Source organism: Apodemus sylvaticus, chromosome 6, assembly GCF_947179515.1.
Source record: "Apodemus sylvaticus chromosome 6, mApoSyl1.1, whole genome shotgun sequence".
NCBI classification, from domain to species: Eukaryota; Metazoa; Chordata; class Mammalia; order Rodentia; family Muridae; genus Apodemus; species Apodemus sylvaticus.
In genome coordinates this window covers 114702238-114728891 of record NC_067477.1, presented here as the reverse complement: position 1 = coordinate 114728891, position 26654 = coordinate 114702238, and the positions used below count along the sequence as shown (strand labels likewise).

At 47.7% G+C, this 26654-nt stretch overlaps 1 protein-coding gene across 1 annotated transcript in view; it reads left to right on the top strand.

Moving 5' to 3' along the window:
• The first annotated feature begins 14986 nt into the window (after positions 1-14986).
• Positions 14987-26654, top strand: part of Kif3c (kinesin family member 3C) — a 38016-nt gene continuing 26348 nt past the window's right edge. The window contains exon 1 of the mRNA XM_052186208.1: positions 14987-17171. Coding sequence (XP_052042168.1) covers positions 15627-17171 — 1545 coding nt within the window. The 5' untranslated portion in view covers positions 14987-15626. The remainder of the gene's footprint in view (positions 17172-26654) is intronic.

Sequence of the window (26654 nt, the reverse complement as noted above, 5' to 3'; positions counted from 1 at the left end):
TGCCACCATCTCTGATGGGCAGCTGAGCAGGGCTGCCCCTTGATGGGCATATAAGGGCACAGGCTCGGAAGATGACGACACCACAGGCACATTGTGGTCTCCAGCAAGGCTGAGCTCAGGTTTCCTGCCTGGAGCCTGAGGCTAGCTCTCCCACTGTTCCCTCCCTGAAGTCACCAGCTGTCCTCGTGAGATTCAAAACCTTCTGAGGTAAGACAGGATCTCCTGAGGGGATTAGCGTCAAGTAGCTGTCAGCATGGCCTTTGCACTGGTATGGCTCTCAGAGAACACCTGGGCCTTTGCCACTGAGGCAGGCTGGGATTTTTAAAGTTAACTTTATGGCTCATGGGAAGTTGCCCAGACTTTTCTGTGACTCCTTGTGACCGGAGTCAGAGGACAGCTGGCCTTGGGTGTGCATTTTGGAGCAGTCTAGACACCTTCCTCTTTGAAAAACTTACAGTGCTTTCCTTTTTGTGGTTGTTGAGGGTTTCTATTGTTTTCAGTGGGGTCATATGTAACCCAGGCTGATATCAGATTTGATGTGTAGCTGATGGTAACCTTGAACCTCTGATGTGGGCCACCATGCCTGACTCCAGGTGTGATTTCTTTTCATTAATTTATTTAGTCAGTCCTCCGTCAGTTTTTTGAGAAAGGATTTCACATCTATAATCCAGGATGTAGCTGGAGATTGACTGGAACTCCGGACCCTTCTACTTCCGATCTCCCAGGCATTGTGATTATAGGCTTGCCCTGCCACGCCCAATTTATGGTTGTTTTGTTGATGCTGGTTTGCTTTTGATAAGGTAGACTGATATGGAAATGTAAGCCAGATTAAATTCTTTTTTTGTTTTGTTTTGTTTTGTTTTGTTTTGTTTTGTTTTGTTTTGTTTTTTTGAGACAGGGTTTCTCTGTGTAGCCCTGGCTGTCCTGGAACTCTCTCTGTAGACCAGGCTGGCCTCGAACTCAGAAATCCGCTTGCCTCTGCTCCCCAGAGTGCTGGGATTACAGGCGTGCACCACCACTGCCTGGCTAAATTCTTTTTTTTTTTAATATTTATTTATTTATTATATGTAAGTACACTGTAGCTGTCTTCAGACACCAGAAGAAGGTGTTGGATCTCATTACGGATGGTTGTGAGCTACCATGTGGTTGCTGGGATTTGAACTCAGGACCTTTGGAAGAGCAGTCAGTGCACTTAACTGCTGAGCCATCTCACCAGCCCTTGTGTCTGACTTTCTAATAGTCCTGGTTATATAGTGCCAAATCTCTCCTGGAGACGTACTCTTTGGTAGGGTCTTCAGACAGTATAGGACATCACATGTCTAAAGGAGGAGTATATTAGATGTGTGATTCTAACCACACGGTGTGCAGAAGGCCTACCCAGAGAGAGACACTAATAGCTCAGTGTAGTAGCTACTGATTGCTATCTGCATCCATTACCTTTGGCTACTACGTGGAGAAATGCACCTTTGTCCCTGTCTGGATACTTTTTATGTCAACTTGAAACAAGTCAAAGTCATTTGGGAAGAGGAGGTCTCAATTGAAAAACATCATTTTTAAAAAAGATTTTATTTATTTATTTGATGTATATGAGTACAATTATAGCTACCTTCAGAAGAAGGCATCAGATCCCATTACAGATGGTTGTGAGCTACCATGTGGTTGCTGGGAATTGAACTCAGGACCTCTGGAAGAGCAGTCCGTGCTCTTAACCACTGAGCCATCTCTCCAGCCCCAACATCATTTTCTTAATTAGTGATTGCTGTTGGAGGGTCTGGCCCATTGTGAGTTGGGCCACATCTGGGCAGGTGGTCCTGGGCACGACAGGAAATCAGGCTGAGCAAGCCATGCGTAGCAAGCCGGTGAGCAGCACTCATCCATGACTCCTGCTTCAGTTCCGGCCGTGAGGTTCCTGCCCTGCCTGAATTCCTGCTCCGACTTCCTTAGATGGTAGACGGATGGAAGTGTAAGCCAGGTAAAACCCTTTCCTTCCCAAGTTGCTTATGGTCGTGGTGTTTCTTTCCAGTGGTAGAAACCTAGGACAGTTGCTATTGCCCACATTTGGAGAGAGTATCTGTGGAACTGGAGACTCTGAGGAGAAACTGTCTTGGTGTGCATGAAGCCCTGGTCTCTTTTCTAGCACTGCATTAACCCAGCTATGGTGCACACCTGTAATCCTAACACTGGGGAGGTGGAGGCGGGGTAAGAACATCAAGATCACCCTCGGGCTAGCCTGGGATACTTGAACCCTGTCAAAGGAAAGGAAGGAAGGAAGGAAGGAAGGAAGGGAGGGAGGGAGGGAGGAAAGGCAAGCTGCATCTTTCATGAAAATAATAGCAAGGATGGTGGTCTGAACCCCCTAGATAAAAGACCCACCACCCCCGTGAGATCCCCGGACCTGGGAGGCTCTGAGGAAGTTTGCTAACTGCTAACCGTGGGTACCCTTGGCTTCCTAAATGATTCTCAGTTTCTTAGCATCCGACTACTGCAGTTTATGAATCACACCTGGAAACTGCCCCAGCAGCATTCCGGGACGAGAGAGACAGGCCCTTGCTTCTGATGGCTGATTGATAGTGAGTCAGGGAAAAGGGCACCAGACGGGCAGTCTGGAGAGTCAGACACTGTTCTGCCCAGGAACCTAATGAAGTGGAGAGATTTAGCTGCTTTTTCTGTCTGGTACAAGTGTCTGGGAAACCAGCATTTGGTCCCAAATCCTGCCTCCTGAGTTTCTACCACAGCTCTCTCCCCTCAGGTTAGAGATTACAGCTGGCACTTGCTACACCTGAATGTTTGTACCTCCTCACTTCTCCATAACTCATACATTGAATCCTAGCTCTCAGGTTACAGCACGGGGGTCATAGGTCAAGCTGAGCACTATGATGCGCATGTGTGGTCCTAGCTACCGGGTAACCTGGATGGAAAGATTGCCTGAGGCTGCAAGTGAAAGGAAGCTGGGGAAACAGTGAGGCCTGTCTCAAACAAACAAGGGTGCAGCATGCCCACAATCCTGGCTTTTGGGAAACTGAGGCAGAAACACTGTATTTTGGCAAGTTTAAGGCTGCAGGCTGGAATACATAGGAAAACCCTGCCTCAAAAAACTGAGAAACACTCATCCCCCACCCCCACCCCGCCACACATGTGCGCGCACGCGTGCGCGCGAGCGCACACTCACACACACATGCAACCCCTCCCACACTATATATACACCACACATACATACATTCATACAACATACAGAGCATACAACACAACACACACACACATATACACACGCAACCCCTCCCACACCACATATACAACACACACACATACATACAACATACAGACTACATATATATACACCACACACATATACCACACATATCACACAACATAACACAATACACACACATACCACACACACCACACACACACACATAATACATAGACCACATATATACTACACACACATATACACACAACACACAGACCACATACACACACATACACATGCATGCACACCACCACACATACCACCATACTACACACACCACACTTCTACCATAAACACACATATGCCTCACATACCACACATACCACATACACAGGGTGGGCGTATAGATCAGGCCTTAGAGGGTGATAGGGGTCAGAAAGTTAATTGTAGCATTCATTAATGGGATTAGGTTTTATTTTGTTTCTTTTTTTCTTTTTACTTTTTCTGTTTTTGCTTTGAGACAGGGTCTCACTATGAAGCCCTGGCTGGCCTGGAACTCACTGTGTTGACCAGGTTGATCATGAACTCATAGAGATCTGTCTTTGGCCCTTAAATTCCATGATTACAGGCATACACCACCCTGGCACAGTAGGTTAGTATCTTTTTTTTATAGTTTATTTTGGAGTGTGAACCATGAGCACACGTGCACATGAGGCCAGAGAATAACCGTTCCTGGAGTACTATCTACATTTTTTTTTTTTTTTTGAGATTCAGTCTATTGGTTGGGAGTCCGACAAACGGACTAGATTGGCTGTCTGAGGAGCCCCAGAGCTCTACCTGTCTCTGCCTCTCCAGCGCTAGGATAACAAATACACATCATCATACCTAGCTTTTTGACACAGGTTCTGGGCTTTGAACGCTCAGGCATCACTTTATCAACAGCTGGGCTATCTCCCCAGCCCCTATTTATAGACAAGACCCACGTGCTTATCTGGTCTTTCTGTCATGTGAGGATGTAATGAGACACTGCAGCCTGTGAAACTGGTTGTCACCAGACACAGAGCTGTGACACCTTGACCTTGGGATTCCTAGGCTCTAGACCTAGCTGTCAACAACAGACATTTGCTGTTTAGGAGCCATGGAGGTGGCTGGGAGATTTTGTTTAACAGCCTGAATTGACCAAAAAACACAAATTTGTTTTATGTTCACAATATAGATAGATAGATAGATAGATAGATAGATAGATAGATAGATTATGTACCTTTCTGGATGTATGTTTTATTTAAGCCAACTCTTGGAGATTGCCAATATTCAATCAAATCACAGTCATGTACTTCAGTCCTAATATTATTTCATAACATAAAAATATAAAAATATAAATCCCATCATTGAGCAGCCGTTCAAAATGGTGGTTGTGGGCTATTAATAGCTGTTTTCTCCATGTGTCCAGTGTTCATTCACCATTCATTCAGGAGAGCTCATTATGAGCCAGCGGGTTGCTAAGCCCTGAGGTGCAGAATGAATTCTCATGGGTCGTTTGCAGACTAGTGGGAAGAAAATCCAAAGACGGTCAGGGCTAGTGTGGGCGATGTGTGCTTGTAGTATGCACTTGAATGGTAGAGGTGGGAGGATCGTGAGTTCAAGGTCATGCTTAAGTATATAGTGAATTTCAGGCCAACCTGGGCTATGTGAGACCCAGTTCAAAAGAAAAATGGAGAGGAGTTGGAGAAGGGACTGAGGAGCTGAGGGGGTTTGCAGCCCCATGGAGGAAGCAACAGTGACAACAGGCCAGACCCCTCCCAGGGGACTGGGAGTCCCAGACTGGGGACTGGACCACCAACCAAAGAATACACATGAAGGGACCCATGGTGCTGGCCACATATGTGACAGAGGATGGCCTTGTTGGTCATCAGTGAGAGGAGAGGCCCTCGGGTCTGTGGGTGTTCAATGCCCCAGTGTAGGGGAATGCCAGGGTGGGAGGACAGAGTGGGTAGGTGGGGGAGCACCCTCATAGAGGCAGGGGGAGGAGGGAGGGGGTTTCTGAAGGGGAGACCTGGAAAGGGGAAACCATTTGCAATGTAAATAAAGAAAATAAATATCAAATTAAGAGAAAAAAAAAGAATTTCTAGCAAATGGCCAGGTTGGCTTGAGTTCATCTGTGTAACAAAGACTAATGAGACTTAAGATGGAGAAAAGGAGGAGGAACAATATCATTGCAAGCGCTGGGAAGGAAAACAGCTGAGTAAGGAGAGGCCTGCTTCAGGAAACACCTTCCCTAAAAAGCTTCATTATGAAGCTGACATCCCGTTTTGTTGTTGTTCCTGAGGATGACATTTGACAGACGTTGTAGAGTGTGCATCCCGTCCCCGGGAAGAACAGCTCGAAGAGAGGGAAAAAAGCAAGGTCGTGGACCCCACACCAGAAATATACTAGACAGGGCTGAGAACAAGGAGGCCCGTGTTGTGGGATCACAGAGAGCGAAACAGAGACAAAGACAAGAGGGACTTGGTGAAGCCCGTTGGCCCAGTCAAGGACCTTGAACTTTCCTTCTGTAAGTGGCAAGCTTTCCCCTCGGAGGAGTGAGAGCAGGAAGTGGGGCGCTCTGCTTTTTAGTTTCCAAAGGGCCAGTCTAAGAGCAGGTAGTAAGGGCATCCACACAGAGGCCTCAGAGAAGCCTTCTGTAGGGCGCAGGGGAGAGCCGAGGTTAGCGCTGACCCAGGGTGGGGTGGGCGCAGGTGAGAGGGAGAGCCGAGGTTAGCGCTGACCGAGTGTAGGGTGGAGTGGCGCGCAGGGGAGAGCCGAGGTTAGTGCTGACCCAGGGTGGGGTGGGCGCAGGTGAGAGCCGAGGTTAGCGCTGACCCAGAGTGGGGTGGGCGCAGGGGAGAGCCGAGGTTAGCAATGACCCAGTGCGGGGTGGCAGCGGTGGCACAGAGTGTTGATCCAGACAATAGCCTTTGTAGGCAGAACCTGAGCAGGATTTGTTGCTGCATGGCAGATAGGCTGGGGAGGAGAGTCACTATGTGTATAATGTAAACAGAAACAGCAAAAAAGAAAAAAATCTGTATGCAGTGTGAACAATACTGTTTTAAAATTCAACAAGTAAAAGTGCTTACTGTGTGAGCCTGACTCTCTCAGCTGGATCCATGGTACTCAAAAGAGAAGGGGGGAATTAACTCCTGAAAGTTGTCACACACACACACACACACACACACACACACACACACACACGCACGCACACACACACACATTCAAGCACGCACGCACGCACGCGTGCGCGCGCGCACACACACACATAAGCACGCACGCACGCGCGCTCGCGCGTACATACATACACACACACACACACACACACATACACACACTAGTCTTGAGAGATCAGACAGTCAGAAGCTCAAGCTCATCTTTGACCTCCCAAGTTTGAGGCCAGCTTGTGATTCAAGAGACACTTAAAAAAAAAAAAAAAGGCCTGGCGGTGGGGGCGCACGCCTTTAATTCCAGCACTTGGGAGACAGAGGCAGGTGGATTTCTGAGTCTGAGGCCAGCCTGGTCTACAGAGTGAGTTCCAGGACAGCCAGGGCTACACAGAGAAACCCTGTCTCAAAACAAAACAAAAAACAAACAAAAAATACCTACCCCTCTCACCTGTTCTTGGGAGACAGAGGCAGGCAGATCTCTGTGAGTTCAAGGCCAATCTGGTCTACATACTGAGTTGCAGGACAGTCAGTGCTATAGAGACACCCCCTATTTCAACAAACAAACAAACAAACAAACAAACACAAAAACAAACCAAACAAAATAAAGCTCTCTCGCTCTCAAAACAAAACAAAATAAAACAAAACAAAAAAACAAGTTTTCACTAACAAGGAGGTTAATTGTGGCAAAGTAGACAAAAAAAAAATAAAGGAATTGTTGAGGTCAGATCCCATTTATAAATAGATGTTTAGCAACATTTTTTTCTTTAAAAGAAGGAACTCGAGTCAAGGCTCAGCCATGGCTCAGGGACCTGAGTTTAATTTTCAGTACCCACGTGGTACGGTAGCCTGTAGCTTCTGCTTCCGGGGCTCCGACACCTTCTGGCCTCAGGCCCTCACCTGCACAGACCTCCTCCCCCCACCCCCACCCCCACCCCCGACACATAGACACACACATAATTTAAAAATAACATACATCTTTTTAAAAATCACATGGTAGTTACACACAGTGTAAGTGGCCCGTGAGGAAGATAAGGAAACGGAGGGTCCAGATGGAGGCCTGGAGGAGGCTGGCGAGTCTCTACCGAGGCTGGAGCCACAGTGGATGCTCAAGGAAGACGGTGGAGTTAGTTGAGACAGTGTGTGGCAGGGGGCTGGTCCTCAAGGCTCAGTGCTGGGTAGGGGAAAACCCTGGCCACGCAGGGGAGAAAGCAGGCAGAAGTGTGGCTGTTGCCGAGAGGATGTGAAGATCAGTTACGGCTTCCGGGACTCATTATAGATCCTCAGAGCAGCTAGTACAAATTGATCCTTTTCAGTATCCACGGCGTGCGTGCGTGCATGCGTGCGGAGTGCCTGTGTGTCTGTGTGTACACGGGCTACTGACTGATATTCTATCTCAAAAACAAAACAAGAGCAAATGAAAAAGATAGAAAACGTTAGTGTAGGCCAGGTGCTAAGCACTGTAGCACACATTTGCAATCCCAGAACTCAAGAGGCTAAGGCAACAGGACTGAGTGTTTGCTATGAACCAGCATTACATAGCAAGTTCCAGGACCTTCTGGATTTCTATTAAGAGATCCCGTCTCCAACAAACAACATCAATGACAATGAGAACAAATCAGGACTGGGAAGACGTCTCACTCCCCAGTTAAGAGAACTGGCTACTCTTCCAGAGGACCCAGGATCAATTCCCAGCACCCACATGGCAGCTCATAACCATTACAACTCCAGTTCCAGAGTTTCTGATTCCCTCTTCTGGTGTCCATATGTGAAGCACAGGTTAAAACACCCACACACATAAAATAATCAAAATTCTTAATAAAACTTAAAAATAGAAATCTAGGCTTAAGGATTGAGGATTTAGCTTAGTAGTAGAGTATTTGCCTACTATGTGTAGAGGATTGATCCACAGAACCTGAAAAAAAATAAAATTAAAAGAAATTAAACTCTAAGTTTGACACACTGGAGGACTAAAACGAGACCAAGCATCTTCCAGACGATCCAATAATTTTGTCACATAGCCATATTGCCCTCTGCTGGCCAAATCCGGTTTTGCATAGTAGTCCCAGTCCAGAGTTAATTCCATTTTTTGTTGGTAAGGCCTGCGATGGATGTATTCTATCTTCTATCTATAGTTTTATGGCTGCAATCTGACTGTCACCGGGTCTTTACTTGAAGAAGCAGCTGAGGTGGAAATCCCCTGGGGAAAAAGAGCTTTCTGAATCGAGTTGAGTGTGGTAGTACACACTGTAATCTCAGCACTTGGGAGGTTAAAATGGGTCAGGCTACACGCTGAGCAAGCACTTTCATTATCAGGGATTGCTCCATAAGTCTGCCTGCCACTTCATGGTCACATAACCCACTGGGTAAGGGAAAGGTCACAGGGCTGCAGGTCTGGAGTTCCACTGGCTTTGATTCTGCTTTGATTTTATTATTTTAATTTATTTTCTATTATTTTGGTTTCTTCCCCTTAGATACCTCATCAGACTGAAGCCTCTCAGCTGGGCCCACTTTAAAAAAAAAAAAAAGGATATTTCCAAGGACACACCTCTAATTCCAGCAGCACTCAGGAGGCAGAGGCAGGCACATCTCTGAGCGTTTGAGGTCAGCCTGGTCTACAGAGTAAGTTCTGGGACAGCCAGGGCTATGCAATGAAACCCTGCCTCAAATAAACAAAACAAAAAATAATAAAATTAGTTAATTAATTTTTAAAAAATAAAAGAAAGAAAAAGCTTGGATACTAACATTTTCCCATTTCCTAGGATTTACACGAGGCCCATGCAAGTGATAATCCAGAGGCTATTTTAGTCAAAGTGGAGCACCCTACAATAGAAGGGTTGACAACGGTTGCTTCTGGTTTCACTTCATTAATTTCTTGCCCTAAAGATTTTTAATATGTGCTCATTTGCTTAACAAACCAGAGTGATTGCCTAAGTTTATACAATCACAAAATTCAGTGTGTTGACTGTGAAAAAAAGAGACACGGGGGCAAAATCATGCTCTTGTCTGTAGGGGACACGTGATGGTGAGAAAGACAGACTTGTTAGTCCCAAGTCTGGCTATAAAGAGTCCTGTAAGAGTTACACAGTGGAATCTCTGGGCCAGCCTGGTTTGCAGAACAAGTTCCAGGACATCCAGAGTTACACAGAGAAACCCTGTCTCCAAAAAAATCAAAAACCAACCAACCAACAAAGAGAGAGAGAGAGGGAGAGAGAGAAAGACCTTGTTTCAAAGAGGAATACATGACTGGCCAGAGCGATTAAGAGCACTTGCCACACAAGAGTGACTAAGTTTACTTATGATTCTCTCTGTCTTTCTCTCTCTAACAGTAAATAAAATAAAGTTCTGAACTCTGGGTGTGATTTCAGGGTGTTTCCAGAAGGGGTTTACTGAAGGGGAAACCAGGCCTGGGTAAGGAAAGTCTCTTTGAATGGTGTGAGCAGGACCCACTTGGGGTTGAACTGAGGAAGATGAGGCTGTGTAGATAGGACTAAAAGGAGAAGGACACCTCAAGCAGAGGAGCAGTAGTGGGGCACGGGTACACAGGAAGACAGCGGTGTGTCTTGGGGGGTGGGGGGCCACAAGTCAGAACAGCCGGAAAAGGAAACATGGAAGAATGGTGGGGCTCTTCCAGAGGTCCCGGGTTCAATTCCCAGCACCCACATGGAGGCTCACAGCTGTCTGTAATTCTAATTCTAGGGGATCCAGCACCTTCAAACATACATGCAGGCAAAGTGCCAAGGCACATAAAATAGAGATACATAAATCTTTAAATAAAAAATTTGGTGGAAGACACAAAACTCTGCTCTGAGAGACACTGCTTTAGGTGTGGAGGAGGGGGAAAGGAACTCATTTAGAAAAGGAATTTATTTGTTCATAGTTCAAACTAACTGTGGAGCCAAGGTTGACCTTGAGTTTCTGAGTCTCCTGCCTCAATTTCCTGAGTATTTGGATTACAGGCATTTGCCACTGTGCCCAGATTTTCAGAGGCTGAGGATCAAACCCAGGTTATCGTCCGCTAGACAAGTGCTCTAAGCCAGATTCTTAACCCTGGATCCCCCCTTTTTGAGTGCTTTTTATGGCCTGAGAATGCTCACAGATTGTTTGACCTAATCTTTATGTAAATCCCATAAGGGAAGGTAAACACTCTTATCCTACTGTGAAAATAGCTGTTCAGAGAGGTTAAGTAATTTAGAGGGACTTTCATCTTGGAAGCAATGGGTTTTCACCCTCCCCAAACAGAAGGAAGAGAGCCAGTGGTAACAATATATAGAGAGAGGATACACTTGCAATTTATCCAGTACTGCAGCTGCAGCAGCAGATGAGTTGGCCCCGGGCAGACTTGAGAGTGAAAAAGGCAGCAGCCAAACACAACAAGGAAGTAGCTCAAGAATCCAACGCTATCCAGAAGTCAGTGGCTACAGCCAAGAAAGGTAAAGTTTGCACAGCCAAAACGTCACCAGTAATTGGCCCAAAGGCCAAGTTCATCAGTGGAGCTGGACCAGCAGAGTCGGGAGGAAGGCCAGGGAACTCCGGAAGTGGGCAAGCTACCAGCTAGACCTCAAGCTTCTGGCCCAGCTGACGTTCAAATTCTAGGAATTAAGGGGTAGCAGTGACACAAGGAGATAAGTTTTGTTGGTTTTGTTTGTTTGCTTGCTTGCTTTTTGAGGTGCGGAGGGGCAGTCTCTCGTCCAAGTTAACCACCAACTTGTTCTGTGACTGGGACAGACTTTAAACTGTCGATCTTCCTGCTGCATCTTCTTAATGTGGCTGGAGCCATGTCCAGCTTTATTTCCATTTTTTTTTTAATTTGATAAACTTTATTTTACAAACTTGTGAAGAAAGAGCTGGCTGGTGGTGGTGGTGGTGGTGGTGTCCGTGTCGGTGCATGCTTTCAATCCCAGTACTGAACAAGCAAAAGCAGGCAGATCTCTGTGAGTTTGAGGCCAGCCTGGTCTATAAAGCAAGTTCCAGGGCTACATGGAGAGACCCTGTCTCGAAAAACCAAAACCAACCAAGCAACTATCCAAAAACAAAACCTGTGAATAAAAAAAAAAAAAATCATACACCAAAAGACATTTTAAAACAATTATTTATTCTTATTTTATGTCTTGGAGTGTTTGCCTGCACTATGCATGTGTGCCACACGCATTCCTGGTCTTGGTGGAGGTAAGAAGAGGAAACTGGAGCTCTGGATGTTGGAGGCTGCCATGTAGAACAACCTGCCCTGCGGACCAAACCCAGCCTGATGCGGGAGCAGCCAGCGGGTACTCTAAACTGCCAAGCCCGTTCCCTAGCCCCCCAAATCAGATTTAAGCCCTGAGTATGCTGAAGCAGAGGGTGCTGTTGGGCAGAGATCAGAGCTGACACTGTGTGATCTGGGAAGGTCACCCAGCGAGGAGTGTATTATACAGGCCTGAGGAGCTGAATTGTGGTTCCAGTAATCCCTGTATTGGTGGGGGGAGAAGAGGCAGGGTAGTGGGAGGTAAAGACCCTTAGAGCTCACTGACCAAACACTTACCCAACCTGTGTATTCCACAGACAGGGAGAAACTATCACACACACACACACACACACACACACACACACACACACACAAAAAAAAAAAAAACCCTAAACAAACAAAACCAAAACCAAACGAACTCAAGGGTCTTCTGGAGATGGCTCAGTGGTCAAGAGCATGTGTTGCTCTTATAGAGGACACTGGTTTGGTTCCCAGCACCCACGTGATCCCAGCACCACCCAGATCACAGCTGTCTACAACTCTCATTCCAGGAGATTCAACATCCACTTCTGATTTCTGTGGGCACTAGGAACATACATGGGATACAAACATACATAATGTTGGCAAAACATTCATATACATAAAATAAAATTTAAAAATATCTGGGTAGCCCGGACTGTCCTGGAGCTCAATTTGTAGACCAGGTTGGCCTTGAACTCAGAAATTCACCTGCTTCTGCCTCCCAAGGGCTAAGATTAAAGTCATACATCACTGCACCTGGCTAAAATATTTTTTTTCCAATGAGGTCAATCTCTGGCTTAGAGAGACATCCACATGCACATCCATTTGCACTCGTGTACACACCCACACAAACACCTAAGTATACATATGCACCATACAAGAGCTAGAATCCTAGGCCCGGGTTTGGGTTTTTTTACTTTGTTTTGTTTTATTTTGTTGTTGTTGTTGTTGTTTTCTTTGGTTTTTCCAGACAGGGTTTCTCTGTATAGTCCTGGCTGTCCTGGAACTCACTCTGTAGACCAGGCTGGCTTTAAACTCAGAAATCTGCCTGCTTCTGCCTCCCAAGTGTTGGAATTACAGGTGTGTGCCACCATTGCCTGGCTAGACCCAATTTTTTAATTTATGTAAATCCCATTTTCTTTCTGCTATGGAAGCAAACCAGTTGAAGAAAGCTTCTGTTTGTTTGTTTGTTTGTTTGTTTCAAAAATTTGTTTTGTTTTTAAAGATTTATCTATTGCTTTTTTTTTTTCCTCATTGGGCGTCTGAAGGCAAAACGGGTCACCAGCACTCACTGGGGTCCCCCACAGAAGTTCAGCCAGGGTTCTCGCTCTTGCCATGTCTGCTCTAACTGCCACGGTCCTATCCATAAATACAGGCTGAACATGTGCCGTCTGTGCCTCTGTCAGTATGTGAAGGACACAGGCTTCTTTAAGTTGGAACAAGTGACCTTGAATGGATTATTCTGCCAAGTAGAACAGATCGTGCTAGTCTTTGTGCAAAGAGTAAAACTGTGAAGACCTGGGCTGGCTTAGCCATTAAAGGCTCACAACCAAAAATATGAGTTCGGTTCCCAGCACCATGGCTGTCTCTCCGGCCACCTTTTTTGTTGCATCCGTGCACACAGACTACTAATATAGATAAAAAAACAACTCTTCCTCCTCCCCCCCCACCCCAGACAGGGTTTCTCTGTGTAGCCCTGGCTGTCCTGGAACTCACTCTGTAGACCAGGCTGGCCTCAAACTCAGAAATTTGCCTGCCTCTGCCTCCCAAGTGCAGGGATTAAAGGCATGTGCTACCACTGCCCAGCTTAAAAACAACTCTTAAGAAATGCTATTGGTGGCATGTAAAGTGGATAAATAAGTAAATAAATAAATAAATAAATAATAATATAAAGTAAATAAACAAGTAAAAAGAGGGAAAAATGTGAAGACCTTTAAAAAATTACCTATTTTTACTGAGATGAATACACTGTAGCTGTGTTCAGACACACCAGAAGAAGGCATCAGAACCCATTACATGGGATTGTGAGCCACCATGTGGTTGCTGGGAATTGAACTCAGGACCCCTGGACGAGCAGTCAGTGCTCTTAACTGATGAGCCATCTCTCTACCCAAGAGCTTCTTATTTCATTTGCTTCTCTGCTGCTGTGATAAAACACTGCCTGCCAAGAGTTACTTGGGGAGTAAAGGGTTTATTTGCCCTACATGGTTCAGACATCATCAAGATCATGGAGAGACTTTATTTACTGGCTGGCTTCCAGGTGCACTTTTGGCTATCTTTCTTGTACAACCCATTACTACTTGCCCAGGGGAGCACCTCCCACAGTGGGCTGGGCTCTCTTTTCCATCAATTAGCTATCAAGAATATACTCCACAGACCAATCAGATGCAGCCAATTCCTCAGTTGATTTCCTTTTCCCAGGCATCTCTAGTTTGTGTTGACAAAAATTAACCAGCACGGCTTCACAGATGACGAAATGCTTGTGCTCCCCAAGTGGCAGTACAGTAGAGGAAGAAATCTCTGGGCAAAGGCACAACGGTGCAACTGTCAGTTCTATTACAGCCTGTGTGGGCTCCTTAAGAAGGATCCAGCTCCTAGAATAGTCCCCGGGCTTCGCCGGAGCTAGAAAATTGTGTCGGCATGGTTATTAGGAATATAGACTGGATCAGAGTTGTGGAGGTAGGCTGAGAGGTCAGGAGATGGACAGGCCTTTGAGGGATAGGGAAGATCATGGAGAAGTAGTTGGAACCAGAGGCCATGTACAGACACCAGAGGTGGGATCAGTTAACTGTGCTTCCAGCAGAGCGTTAAAAGAAAGGCCAGGAGTAAACCAGAATAGGGAGAGGAGAACACAAAGCCCAACAATGTTTAGGAGTTAAGCTCTAGGAGGCCTGGTGAAACCCTGAGAAATGGAGAACAGTGACATGTCCCCATCTGCAAGCAAAATGGCTGGAGCAGTGAGAAACTGAGAATGGCGGCTGCCGAGAGAACACGCGTGGGTGGTGCAGTCTCAGCAGACTCACTCAGGGGTTGCATGTGGGAGGAGGGGCTCCCAGACTTGAGGACTGGAGAAACCATTAGCAACCTGACAGAACCCAGTTAACAAAGGAAGGACTACATCTCCCAGCATGCTCGGGTTCGGTGGGGTGACGACTGGCGGTGGCTGCGCCGCATCCGACTGGTGGGCGCGGGACCTGGGTGGGCACCGGAGCCTGTCATCCCCGAGGGGTCGGCGGGGTGCGAGCAGCGATGCACTGCTGTCCCTCGCCCAAGGGCCGCGCCGGGCTCTTGTTCCCCGCCCCGCGGCCCCGCCCCTTGCCCCACCCCAGCCGGGAGACCTAACCCGGGCCGCAGCCCAGCGGCCGCAGCAACATCAGTCTCGCCGCCGCTGCTCCGCCCCATCCCCTTCTGTTTTTCTCTCATTCTCCGGTGGCGGCGGCGGGGAAGGCGAAGGAGAGGTAACAGCAGCTAGCTGCGGCTGCAATGAATGATCCCCCAGTCGGAGGGGAGGACTCCAGGTGAGCCTCTGACCTCGGGAGGACCGGGATCGCCTCGCCGCCCAGGACTCGCATCCCCCGCCATGGATCCCTAGGGGAAGGGAAAAAGGAGGAGGAAAAGACAGCTCTGCCGCCCACCCCCATCTCATTTTCCTCTTCCTTTATCTCATTGTTGCCGGAGCTGTTTACCGTAGCGCTCCCTCTTGCTCCAGCATGGGGTGGGTTCCAGGCACTGCCCTTCGGCAGGAGCAGCTTGCGCGGCTGCTTGGGGATTCTGCCTAATTCTACCTCTCCAGCCTGTGCACGGAAAGCCGTGGAGAGCTGTGGAGGCCTGGACTGCAGCAGTTGGGGCCAACTCCCTGCATCCCCACCCTGGTAGGCTGCATGCGGATTGAAGAGCGGTGCCTGGGGGCTGGGCCAGCCCGACTGATCCTGACCTGGGAGTAGGGCAGGAGGACCGCCCAAACTGCGGAGCGGCCCACCTGGAAGGACAGAGCGGCAAGATGGCCAGTAAGACCAAGGCCAGCGAGGCCCTGAAGGTGGTGGTCCGGTGCCGCCCCCTCAGTAGGAAGGAGGAGGCTGCTGGTCATGAGCAGATTCTGACCATGGACGTGAAACTGGGCCAGGTGACTCTGCGAAACCCCCGCGCGGCAGCCGGGGAGCTGCCCAAGACCTTCACTTTCGATGCTGTGTATGATGCTAGCTCCAAGCAGGCCGACCTGTATGACGAAACGGTGAGGCCCCTGATAGACTCAGTGCTTCAGGGGTTCAATGGCACCGTATTTGCCTATGGCCAGACTGGCACTGGCAAGACCTATACCATGCAGGGGACCTGGGTGGAGCCAGAGCTCCGCGGGGTTATCCCCAATGCCTTTGAGCACATTTTCACCCACATCTCCCGCTCCCAGAACCAGCAGTACCTGGTTCGTGCCTCCTACCTGGAGATCTACCAGGAGGAGATCCGAGACCTGCTCTCCAAGGAACCAGGCAAGAGGCTAGAGCTGAAGGAGAATCCTGAAACAGGCGTCTACATCAAGGACCTCTCTTCCTTTGTCACCAAGAATGTCAAGGAGATTGAGCATGTGATGAACCTGGGGAACCAAGCCCGGGCAGTGGGCAGCACCCACATGAATGAGGTCAGCTCCCGGTCCCATGCCATCTTCGTTATCACAGTGGAGTGCAGTGAGCGGGGCTCCGATGGCCAGGACCATATCCGCGTAGGTAAGCTCAACCTGGTAGACCTGGCCGGCAGTGAGAGGCAGAACAAGGCAGGTCCCAGCACAGCTGGAGGGTCAGCCACACAGCCAGCAGCTGGTGCTGGTAGTGGAGGTGGCAACACTAGTGGCTCTGGCAATAGCGGAGAGAGGCCTAAGGAAGCTTCTAAAATCAATCTCTCACTGTCCGCCCTGGGCAATGTGATTGCTGCTCTGGCTGGCAACAGGAGCACCCACATCCCCTACCGGGACTCCAAGCTGACTCGACTGCTCCAAGACTCACTGGGGGGCAATGCCAAGACCATCATGGTGGCCACCCTGGGTCCAGCTTCTCACAGCTACGACGAGAGCCTCTCTACCCTGCGCTTTGCGAACCGAGCCAAGAACATCAAGAACAAACCGCGGGTGAACGAGGACCCCAAGGACACGCTGCTGAGGGAATTCCAGGAAGAGATCGCCCGCTTGAAGGCCCAGCTGGAGAAGAAAGGGATGCTGGGTAAGCGGAGAAAGAGCAGTCGCAGAAAGAAGGCCGTGTCCGCCCCAGCCGGCTATCCGGAGGGGTCGGTGATTGAGGCCTGGGTAGCTGAAGAAGAAGATGACAACAACAACAACCACCGCCCGCCCCAGCCCATCCTGGAGGCAGCTTTGGAGAAGAACATGGAGAATTACCTGCAGGAACAGAAGGAGCGGCTGGAGGAGGAGAAGGCCGCCATCCAGGATGACCGCAGCCTCGTGAGTGAGGAGAAGCAGAAGCTTCTAGAAGAGAAGGAGAAGATGCTGGAGGATCTGCGGCGGGAGCAGCAGGCCACAGAGCTGCTGGCAGCCAAATACAAGGTAAGGTCCCCAGAGGCTGAGGGGAGGTGGCCCTACCAGCACTTTGATTGGTAGCTCTTCATTTGAGGGTCTGTGAGTCGGCCTGAAGTGGGGTAACCCACCTCAGGACCACACACTGATGACTGCCCTAGAGCAGCCAAGCGAAGTACGTAATACTAGGTAGCCAAGTGCACTTACATGCACGCATCCACACCAAGCAAAGTGGGCAGGTGTCTTGGCTCGGTGGAGATGCTCTGACCGGCCACTGTGCACCTCAGCAAATGGCCCCCGGATTGGTCAGGCCTATGAGAAGCCATGCAGGACTCTCCTCTTGTGAGTGTGGTTTCTCACTCCTGCATGGCCTCCTCTCCTCATGCTTTTTCTTTTCTCTGCAGCAGTCTTTGGACCTCATATCATATTAATAGTCTCTGACATTTGGCTAGCACTTCACAGCTTACAAAGTACCCCATTTTTGTATTCTCTTGTCCCCTCTTCATAGGTGCCATTCCAAGGAGTGGCTTTTAAAGCCTCATCTTACAGATGAGGATGTCAGGCTCAGAAAGTACCAGAACCAAGGTTCCATTCTTCAGAGTAGCTGAGCTGCTACCTGCAGACTTCATGCTTTTAGTCTTCAGTAGCAAGGCCAGGGAATCCTGCTTCCTATGGAAATGACCCAGTGGACGACAGTGCCAGGTCTACCCCTGGGTGTTGTTAGTAAGGGGACTCAGAGTGTCATGTAGGAGGTAGGATGGAGGGAGAAGCAGGCTCAATCCCAGAGACCTAGAGTCCAGGCCTCTTAGGCTCAGGCCCATTGAGTGATTGACTGGCTGTAGATTTCCCTTTTCCTCCTACCTCCATTTCCCTTTTTATAAATAGGATGTTAGCCTGGGGGATCAGAAAGATTCTACCAATCATCTGAGAAAAAAAGAAAAGAAAAGAAAAAAGAAAAAGCAACTAGCTTACACAATGAAACCTCTTGTCAATTATTTCTAATTCCCTATTGTCCTGAGAGATGTCAGGGCTTCTGCATTGGTCCTGGGCTGTCCACTTCCCAGAGAACCTCTGGCTCTACGTGGAATTAAGTTACTGAGTCAATTATAGACCTGTTAAATTTCTTCCTCCTTCTCTTCCCCCCACCCCTGCCTTTCTTCTTTGTAAATGGAATCTCATGTAGTCTAAGCTGGCCTAGAACTCTCTATTTAGCTGAGGATGACCTTGAGGTAATTATCTTCCTGCCTCATCTCCTGATTGCTAGGCTCACAGGCAGGTACCACGCCATGCTTGGTTTATGCTCAGCTGGAGATCAGCCCCAGAGTTTAGTGCATTCTAGACAAGCACTCTACCAACTGAGCTCCATCCCCCAGCTGCCTGTTAAATTTCAGTGCTGCAGATGTCACAACCCAGTGTTCTAGGCATTTCCGGCTCCCTGGAGCCTTCCACACTGGGGTTGGAGGAAAAATATGAAGAACTATGAACTCGCTGGGAAGATCAAACAATTCTTATTTATTCATGCGAGTGTGGGCTAGGAATGGGGAGGCCCAGCCCACAGCCAGTGGAAGAGTGACAGCTGGATCTCTGTGCATTGTCTCTGTACTGGGAATGTGCTGCCACACCAGGGGCTGTGGCCTGGCGTGTTTAATATTTAATTCACTCGTGGAGAAGCTCTGTCAGGATTATACTGAACTGCTTCCTCAAGGGGTCTGGTACCTCCTGGGGAGACACAAGATGATAAAGGCAAGGCTGTTAGTCCAGTCCTGTCTGGCAGGGAGAGAATCTAACATCCAGCCTGCTGTTATTGACTGGAAAATCCTATCTGGCCCGTCAGTCATTGCGTTCTCTTCTAAGACATCCCTTACTCTGTCAAGTTGGGAGGCTGAGGAGATGACACGGGCGAAGAAAGGGAGAAAGTGGACACTTTCAATGTTCTCATAGGGAGCTGACTGGTATTTCCCATACAGTGTTTGCATCTAAGGCGATGTAAGAACGCAGGTGATAAGACAGTCAAGAAGTCAGGGAGGACTCAGGCACAGGTGCGTGGCATGCTGGGAGAGCGAGGCAGAGCAGTCCAAGCCTGGGAGCTGAGGCCAGCCTGGGCGACATGAGGAGACCTTATTTTGAAAATAAATAAACTCACAAGCAAATCAGTCAGTTGATTGATCAAAACAAAGATTGGGGTGGCCAGAACTACAATCCCTGCCTTACAGGCATAGCCCATACAATATTACAATCTTCTTATTGGCAGGGGTCTGGGAGGACCAGTGTAGGCTTGGCTCAGGGTCACATTGGTGGCCTGAGCAGAGCCTAGCCTGTTCATGCACAGTTTACCCTCTTTTCATTGTTTACAGTCCTGATAGTGCAATTTGCTTCTAATGAGTCTATATCAGTTATATACAGTGAGTTTCATCATGGCACGTTTATACATAGATTTAATGTATTTTTATTATATTCACTTCTTGTACCTTCTCTTGTCCCCTCCCTACTTCCACTGGTCCCCTTACTCTTTCCAACCAACTTCTTTTTGTGTGTGTGTGTGTGTGGTGTGCTCTAGTGTTCCAGTGAATTTCATTAAGGTTGCTTATATTTATATATAAATACATATATATATATATGTATATATATATATATATATATATTTGAAATATGGTTTCTCTGTGTAGCCCTGGCTATCCTGGAACTATGTAGACCAGGATGGCTTTGAACTCACAGAGATCCATCTGCCTCTGCCTTCCCAGTGCAGGGATTAAAGTGTGCACTACCAATACCCATCTTTTTTTTTTTTTTTTTCCGAGACAGGGCTTCTCTGTGTAGCCCTGGCTGTCCTGGAACTCACTCTGTAGACCAGGCTGGCCTCGAACTCAGAAATCTGCCTGCCTCTGCCTCCCAGAGTGCTAGGATTACAGGCCTGTGCCACCCCCACCCAGCTTTATACTGTAACATCTCAATCCTATTCCTTCAACACCCAGAAGTAACCTACACAGTTTCAATTTTGCAACTATGGAAACCAAGGCTGGGAGATGGTGGCTGGTCTATGAATCTGGTTAAGTGGCAGAGCCAGTTTTAGAATTCAGGTCTTCTGATGTCCTGTGTTCTTTTCAAATCGCGAAAGGTTTCTCCATGTTTGCTTCCTGTGTGACTGGAGCAAAGACTTTTGCCTCTCTGAGCCTTGGGTTCCCTGTTGTCTAATGAGAAACAGAAGCTTGACATAGATCCCTGGGGAGTGGGTGAGATGGCCATTAAGTACTGGCTGTGAGATAGATAGATAGACAGATAGAAGCTGAGGGGGAAGAGCAGCCTGGGAAATTCCAGGAGAGGAATGAGTCCATATCCTGTGACTTCTGAAGCAGCCACCCCAGGATAATCAGCAGGGATCGAGGCCAGAATGGAATGCAAGCAGAGAACCCAACCTTCCTGTGCTGCCCCTAGGGTACAACCTGGTTGAGCAGTGAGTGCATGGGTTCTGGGATGGCGGAAACATTGTGACAGCTCCTTAGGAAGCCACAGGATAGCGGTAACAATCCTGTCCTTCCTCTTTCCCAGGGTTGCACAGGAGATGAAATGAGATCCTTAGCGTGGGAGCGTTTCAAATAGGTTGAAAACATTGAATGGAATGGAGGGCTTTAGCCGCTGCCGCGGGGTGCCTTCTGTCTGCCAAGCAGGGGTCCGAGACTGACACTTTTGTTGTTCGTTTAACTCTTTCTTTACCCCGCCTTTCTAAGAGCTTTGTCCCAACCCTGCGGAGCCAGGCTGGGAAGGTCTTAGAGACCTCAGGAGCCTGGGAGCTTGCGTCTCTGCCTGCAGTTAACTCTTGCCTACTTTCTGAGTTAGGCAGCAGCTGCGCTCCTCACTTCCTGCCCTCCCACCATTCCTTTCCTCCAGTTCTAACCATCCCCGAGGCCAGCTCAGTGTAGCTGAGTCGACCCAGTGCCCTCATTCGCTGTGTCTGACTCATCTTCCAGGCTGTCTTGCCTGCTTTCCCTGCCTGCCACCCCCAAGGTTTCTGATTCTCTTTGTTCTCCTCTGCGTGTGCACAAACACTGTGCCTGTCTCTTCTAAATCTTTTTTTTTTTTTAATCTCTTTGACTTTTACAGAATTTGCTGTGGGGCTCAGAATAGGTATACAGACATGTGAGGTTTTGGTGGTGACCAGTGCCCTGTGTAGCATTAATCATTAGCAAGCCACACACTTAGGGAGCTGAGGGACTTGATAGCAATCTCATGCTATGAAGTAGGAGGAATAAATAACATTACAGATGCACAGTGCATTACAAGTGCACAGTGAAGACTCCACTCTGTGAGGCTGCACATACACTGGTGCATGCACGTAGACCCGAAGAAGAAAGGCCCTCTCAGATCTAACTCTTGAGAGGTTGATATTGATTCTACAAATTTTGATTCTCCGTGGGTAGAAAGGAAGCTGTTAGGAGGAGGTGGTAGGACACAAACCCCAGGCTGAAATGGGAGCGGGGCAGATGCAGCATTGGAAGCAGGTCTGCAGAGCGAGTGTGGAGCAGGGGCTCTGGCGGGAGCCCAACTCTCTCTGTGTGGTGGGTTTCAAAAAAGAACCCTCAGAAGCAGTCACCAAAGCCAGAGGGATGAGATCACTCCGGGGAGGACAAACTGAACTGAGTACTCATTGTCCCCTTTGTGGGTCCCTCTTCTTCCTCCTATGCTGGAGTATGAGCATTATCCACATACCAGGTTAGCAGACAGGAAGTTTCTACTCAAGCATTAGCAACCTCAGCAATAATAATGAGGTTTACTAAGATCTACTTTGCTAAATTATATGCATATATGCAAATTAGGTTATTTGTTCTATCCATGCACCAGCCATTTCCAGGAAATGTGTTGTCATTGGTCCCATTTTATTTATCTTTTTATTGTGAGGCACCAGGATGGAAGTCAGGGCTTTGGCTGTAGTAGGTAAGCCCCGTACCCCTGAGCTACATTCCTAACCCTAGTTTATTTTTAATTTGGTTTTCGTTTTTACCTGTGCTGTGGACTGAACCCAGCACCTTCCTCATTTATACAAGACAAGCAATCAACCACTGAGCAATATCACCCCACATAACACAAACAACCTTTTAAAATTATTATTATTATTTTGTTTGGTTCTGAGAGATTTTCGCTCTGTGGTGCTGGCTGATCTGGAACTTGGTAAGTAGATCAGATTGTCCTTGAACTCAAAGAGATCAGCCTGCTTTTGCTTCTCAAGTGCAGGAATTATAGCTGCATACTACCATACCTACCACAACTATTTTATTAATTTAATTTTGTTATTTTGTGTGGGGATTTGTGTGTGTGTGTGTGTGTGTGCATACCTGTACACAACATGCATGTTGTACACTGGAGGCTAGAAGAAGGCATTGAATACTTTGGAACTGGAGTTATGGATGGTTGTGAGCCACAGTATGGGTTCTGGGAATCGAACCTGGGTCCTCTGCAGGAACAAGTGCTCTTAACTGCTGTACCATCTCTCTAGCCCTGCAAACTATTATTATTATTATTATTTCTTGCTATGTTGTTTAGGCTAGCCTCCAAATCCCAAAGCTCTTGTTTCAATGTCCTGAATGCTGAGACTGTAAGCATGAACCACCATGCCTGGTTTCAAGAACTGCTTGACAGAATCCACTTGCTTTAAGATTGAGTGTGGGCTGGGGATGGAGCTTAGTTGATAGAGTGCTTACTTACATAGCATGCCTGAAACTGTGGATTCAATACCCAGCATTTACCAGGCATGGTGGTACAAGCCTGTAATCCCAGCATTCCCGAGGTAGAAAGCCTGGAGGATCAAGGGTCAAGGTCATTTTTGGCTCCATAGCAAATTGGAAGTCAGCCTGTGCTATGTGAGCCCCACTTTCAAAACAAACAACATATTGGGTGGCATTAGTGGTGATAGTTTTATGGGTTCATATTTACCCCCAAACTCATTGATTTGAATGCATTAAATATGTACAGCATTATTTTGTGTTAATCATTCCTTGATTCAGTAATAAGCTCTATCTGGAAATGGAGCTCAATGGTAGAATAGTTGTTTAATTTGTCAAGTTCCAAATGAGGCTGGACACCACCCCTAAAACTTCCCCAATAACCTAGACAGTGTGTTCTTTCCAAAAGCTGATCTGGTTTCAAACACCTGTTCTCGAGGACATCGGCCCCAAGCAGACAGTGGGAAATGGGCTTGGTCATCAGAGCTCTGTGTGTACTCTGACCTATCCCAGTTGAGTCTTCTACTGTCAGACCCTGAGAAAAGCTCGGTGGTAACTCATGGCCCATGTTCCAGGCTGGGTCTAACATATAATCAGTGCCTATGGCTTTTCCCCGTTGGTGGGAGTGTATCAGGATTCCCTCTAATCCCTGGTGAGTGTGGTCAGTTCATGGAAGAATTCTGTGCCCGGAGCATTTTGTAAGATAAAAACCTGACTGGAGGAAGCCAATGAGGAGTTGTGGTGGCACCTGCACTTGGAAAGTAGAGGCAGGAGGACACTGACTATGACCCTTTCCCGGAATCCTAGGCCATGTGGTTAATGGTAGAGCTTTGCCTAGCTGGTACAAGGTTCTGAGTTTGATCTAAAGATCTGAAAAATGAGATTTTTTTGGGGGGGGAGATGGGGGTCAGACTGTAAATGTAGCCAAGCCTTGAATTTCTAATCCTCCTGCCTCTATATTCTTAGCGCTGGGCTCTCAGGCTTGCACAGTCGTTCACGGTTTATGTGGTGCTGGGGATCGAACCCAGGGCTCTATGCTTGCCTGTGAGCACTCTGCAAGCTAAACTACCTCCACGGTAGCTTGGTTCGTTTCTTTGGTTGGTTTTTGAAACAGGGTCTGCTGTAGCCTAGGCTAGCCTTGAACACTTGATCATCTTGCCTTCATATCCCAGTAGGTATGTGCCATCATGGCTGGTAATACATTTAACAAAATGATTTGACCATTGGGAAATATGTCTGACTAATTAATTTCCATTTGCAATTTGGGCTTCAGGCTCTGCTGAAGACTTGGTTAGTTCAGGTCTCTCAGCTCTGTGCTGCTGGAGGGATGGGTGAGCATTGTTGCCTTCGGTCCTTCCAGCCCCCGAAACAGGAGATTGGATGAAGTGGCCTTGATAATGTTCGCATTGTGTTCTGAGGACCCAGAGCGAAAGCTTGGAATTCAGATCAAGAAAAGCACTTTGCTCTCTCGACTCGGCCCTGCCAGCCATTGTGCCTGGCCTGGGGCGCTTCTTTTGTAGTTGCAGAACTGTGTGGCAGTCTGAGTGGATAGAAGAATGGCCTATCTCTCCTTAGTAACTGCTGTGTGGGTGTGGAACCTCCATGCTCAGAGCCTGTATGCCATCTGCGTTCTAGCGTTGAGATCTAGAATCTTTGCTTACCTTTTCATCTTTTTATTTTTTTAATGAGACAGGGTCTCACTCTGTAGACCAGGCTGGCCTCAAGCTCAGGAGGATCTGCCAGCCTTTGTCTCCTGAGTGCTGGGATTAAAGGCGTGCGCCACCACATTCCACTATTATTCACCTTTTGATGCTGAAAATGAAACCAAGGCCTCATGCATGTAAAGCCATGCTCCGTCTCTAAGCCCAAACCCATTACTGAACTTTTTAATATCCTGAGACAGTCCTGGACATTAGCTCCCCGTCAAAATAAAGTTACCATCCAGTTGTCTTTTTCCTCCCAGATTTCATTCATTTACTTGTTTGTTTTGCTCTTTTGGGGCAAGGTTTCCAGTATCCTAGGCTGGCCTTGAACTCTGTAAGTAGCTGAGGATGACCTTGAACTTCCGATCCTCCTGCCCCCACTTCTAAAGTGCTGGGATGATGTAAGAGCACCACTATGCCTGGCTTACTTCAGGCTTGGTTTGTTTTTTTGTTTGTTTGTTTGTTTGAGGCGGGGTTTCATGTTTCCTCACACAGATACCCTGGATACAGTTAAGGCTAGCCTCGAACTTCTCGTCCTTCTGCCTCCATTTTCAGAGGGCTAGCTCCTACATATTCCAAACTGTAGACTACCAGGGCTTGGGTTGGCTGTTTTTATTGCAGGAATTTTATTGTCATGTAGGCCTTTTCTTTTTTTCAACTGGTTGGCAGGAAAATACCAAAGGCAGGCGATAGTAGCAATTACTAAGCTGGTTTTCTTTTTCTTCCCCTTGTGTGAGTAAGGCCAAACACTCTGATACCTTCTTTATGTGTATTGATAATTTCAGCCCCACAGTAGCACCATGAAGCAGTGCTGTTCCAATTTCTATGTGACAACTAAGGATGCCAAACAGTGTCACCTGCCTCTGACATGGTGGTTTCAGAGTTCTGAGGCTGTGACTTCCTCCCCTCCACCCTGCAACATGCCTCATAAATTTATGCCAGATCCCTCACTAACAGGTCCCAGTGGGAGCTCTGGTCTCCTGGGAGGCTTAACTCATCAGCCCCGCCCTTCTACATGATGCAAGCCCTCAGACCCTGTTCTCAGCCCATCACCCAAGTCATATCATCAAATCAAATCTTAATATTGCCTGGTGGTGGTGGTGGTGGCGGCGGCGGTGGCGGCGGCGGCAGCAGCAGCGGCGGCGGCTCACTCCTTTAATGCCAGCACTTGGGAGGCAGAGGCTAGCAGATCTCCAGGTTCTAGGTTAGCTTGGTCTATACAGAGTACGTTCTAGGACAGTCAGGGCAACACAGAAAATCCTGTCTCAAAAAACCTTCCAAAAAATATTTTTAAAGCCAATCTCCTCGGCCAGGCTGGCCTTGGCATCCACCCTCCTCAGCCTCCATTGCCACGCTACTTTTTACCTTATAAAAGCAAGACAGCAATGATATTTTGTTTATTAAGTTAGTGTTTTTCTTTTTAGACAATAGTGGGGATTGGACGTATTCCCTGCACTGAACGTGGATACGGGCCAAATGCCCCACCATTTCGCTGAAGCTACCTCCCTTATGTTTTATTTGAAACGGTCTAACTATATAATATAGGTCAACCTGCAACTCACTGTGTAGTTCAGGCTGGACCTTGTGATCCTTTTGCCTCAGTCTTCCCTACAGGTGTATCCTGCTACACTCTACTTGTTTATTTATTTTTACAATAAGCATATATTGCTTTTGTTAGTTTTGCTTTGCAGTGTTGGGCATTGAATGTAATATCATATATGCTATGGTGCTCTGCAGATAATTTACATCTCTAGGCCTACTGCCTTTTATTTTTATGATGTAGGTCACTGTGTAGTCCAGGCTACCCCTGAACTCATGACTCTCCTGCCTTAGCCTCCTGAGGTACCAGGACTAGTGGCATTTACCTGGCTCTTTTTTTTTTTTTTCTTTTTTTGAGACAGGGTTTCTCTGTGTAGCCCTGACTGTCCTGGAACTCACTCTGTAGACCAGGCTGGCCTCGAACTCAGAAATCTGCCTGCCTCTGCTTCCCAAGAACTGGGATTAAAGGTATGCACCATCACCGCCTGGCTTTTTTCTTTATTTTTAAATTTAAAAAATTTGCATTTATTTATTTGTATGGAGGAAGGGTGTTGGTG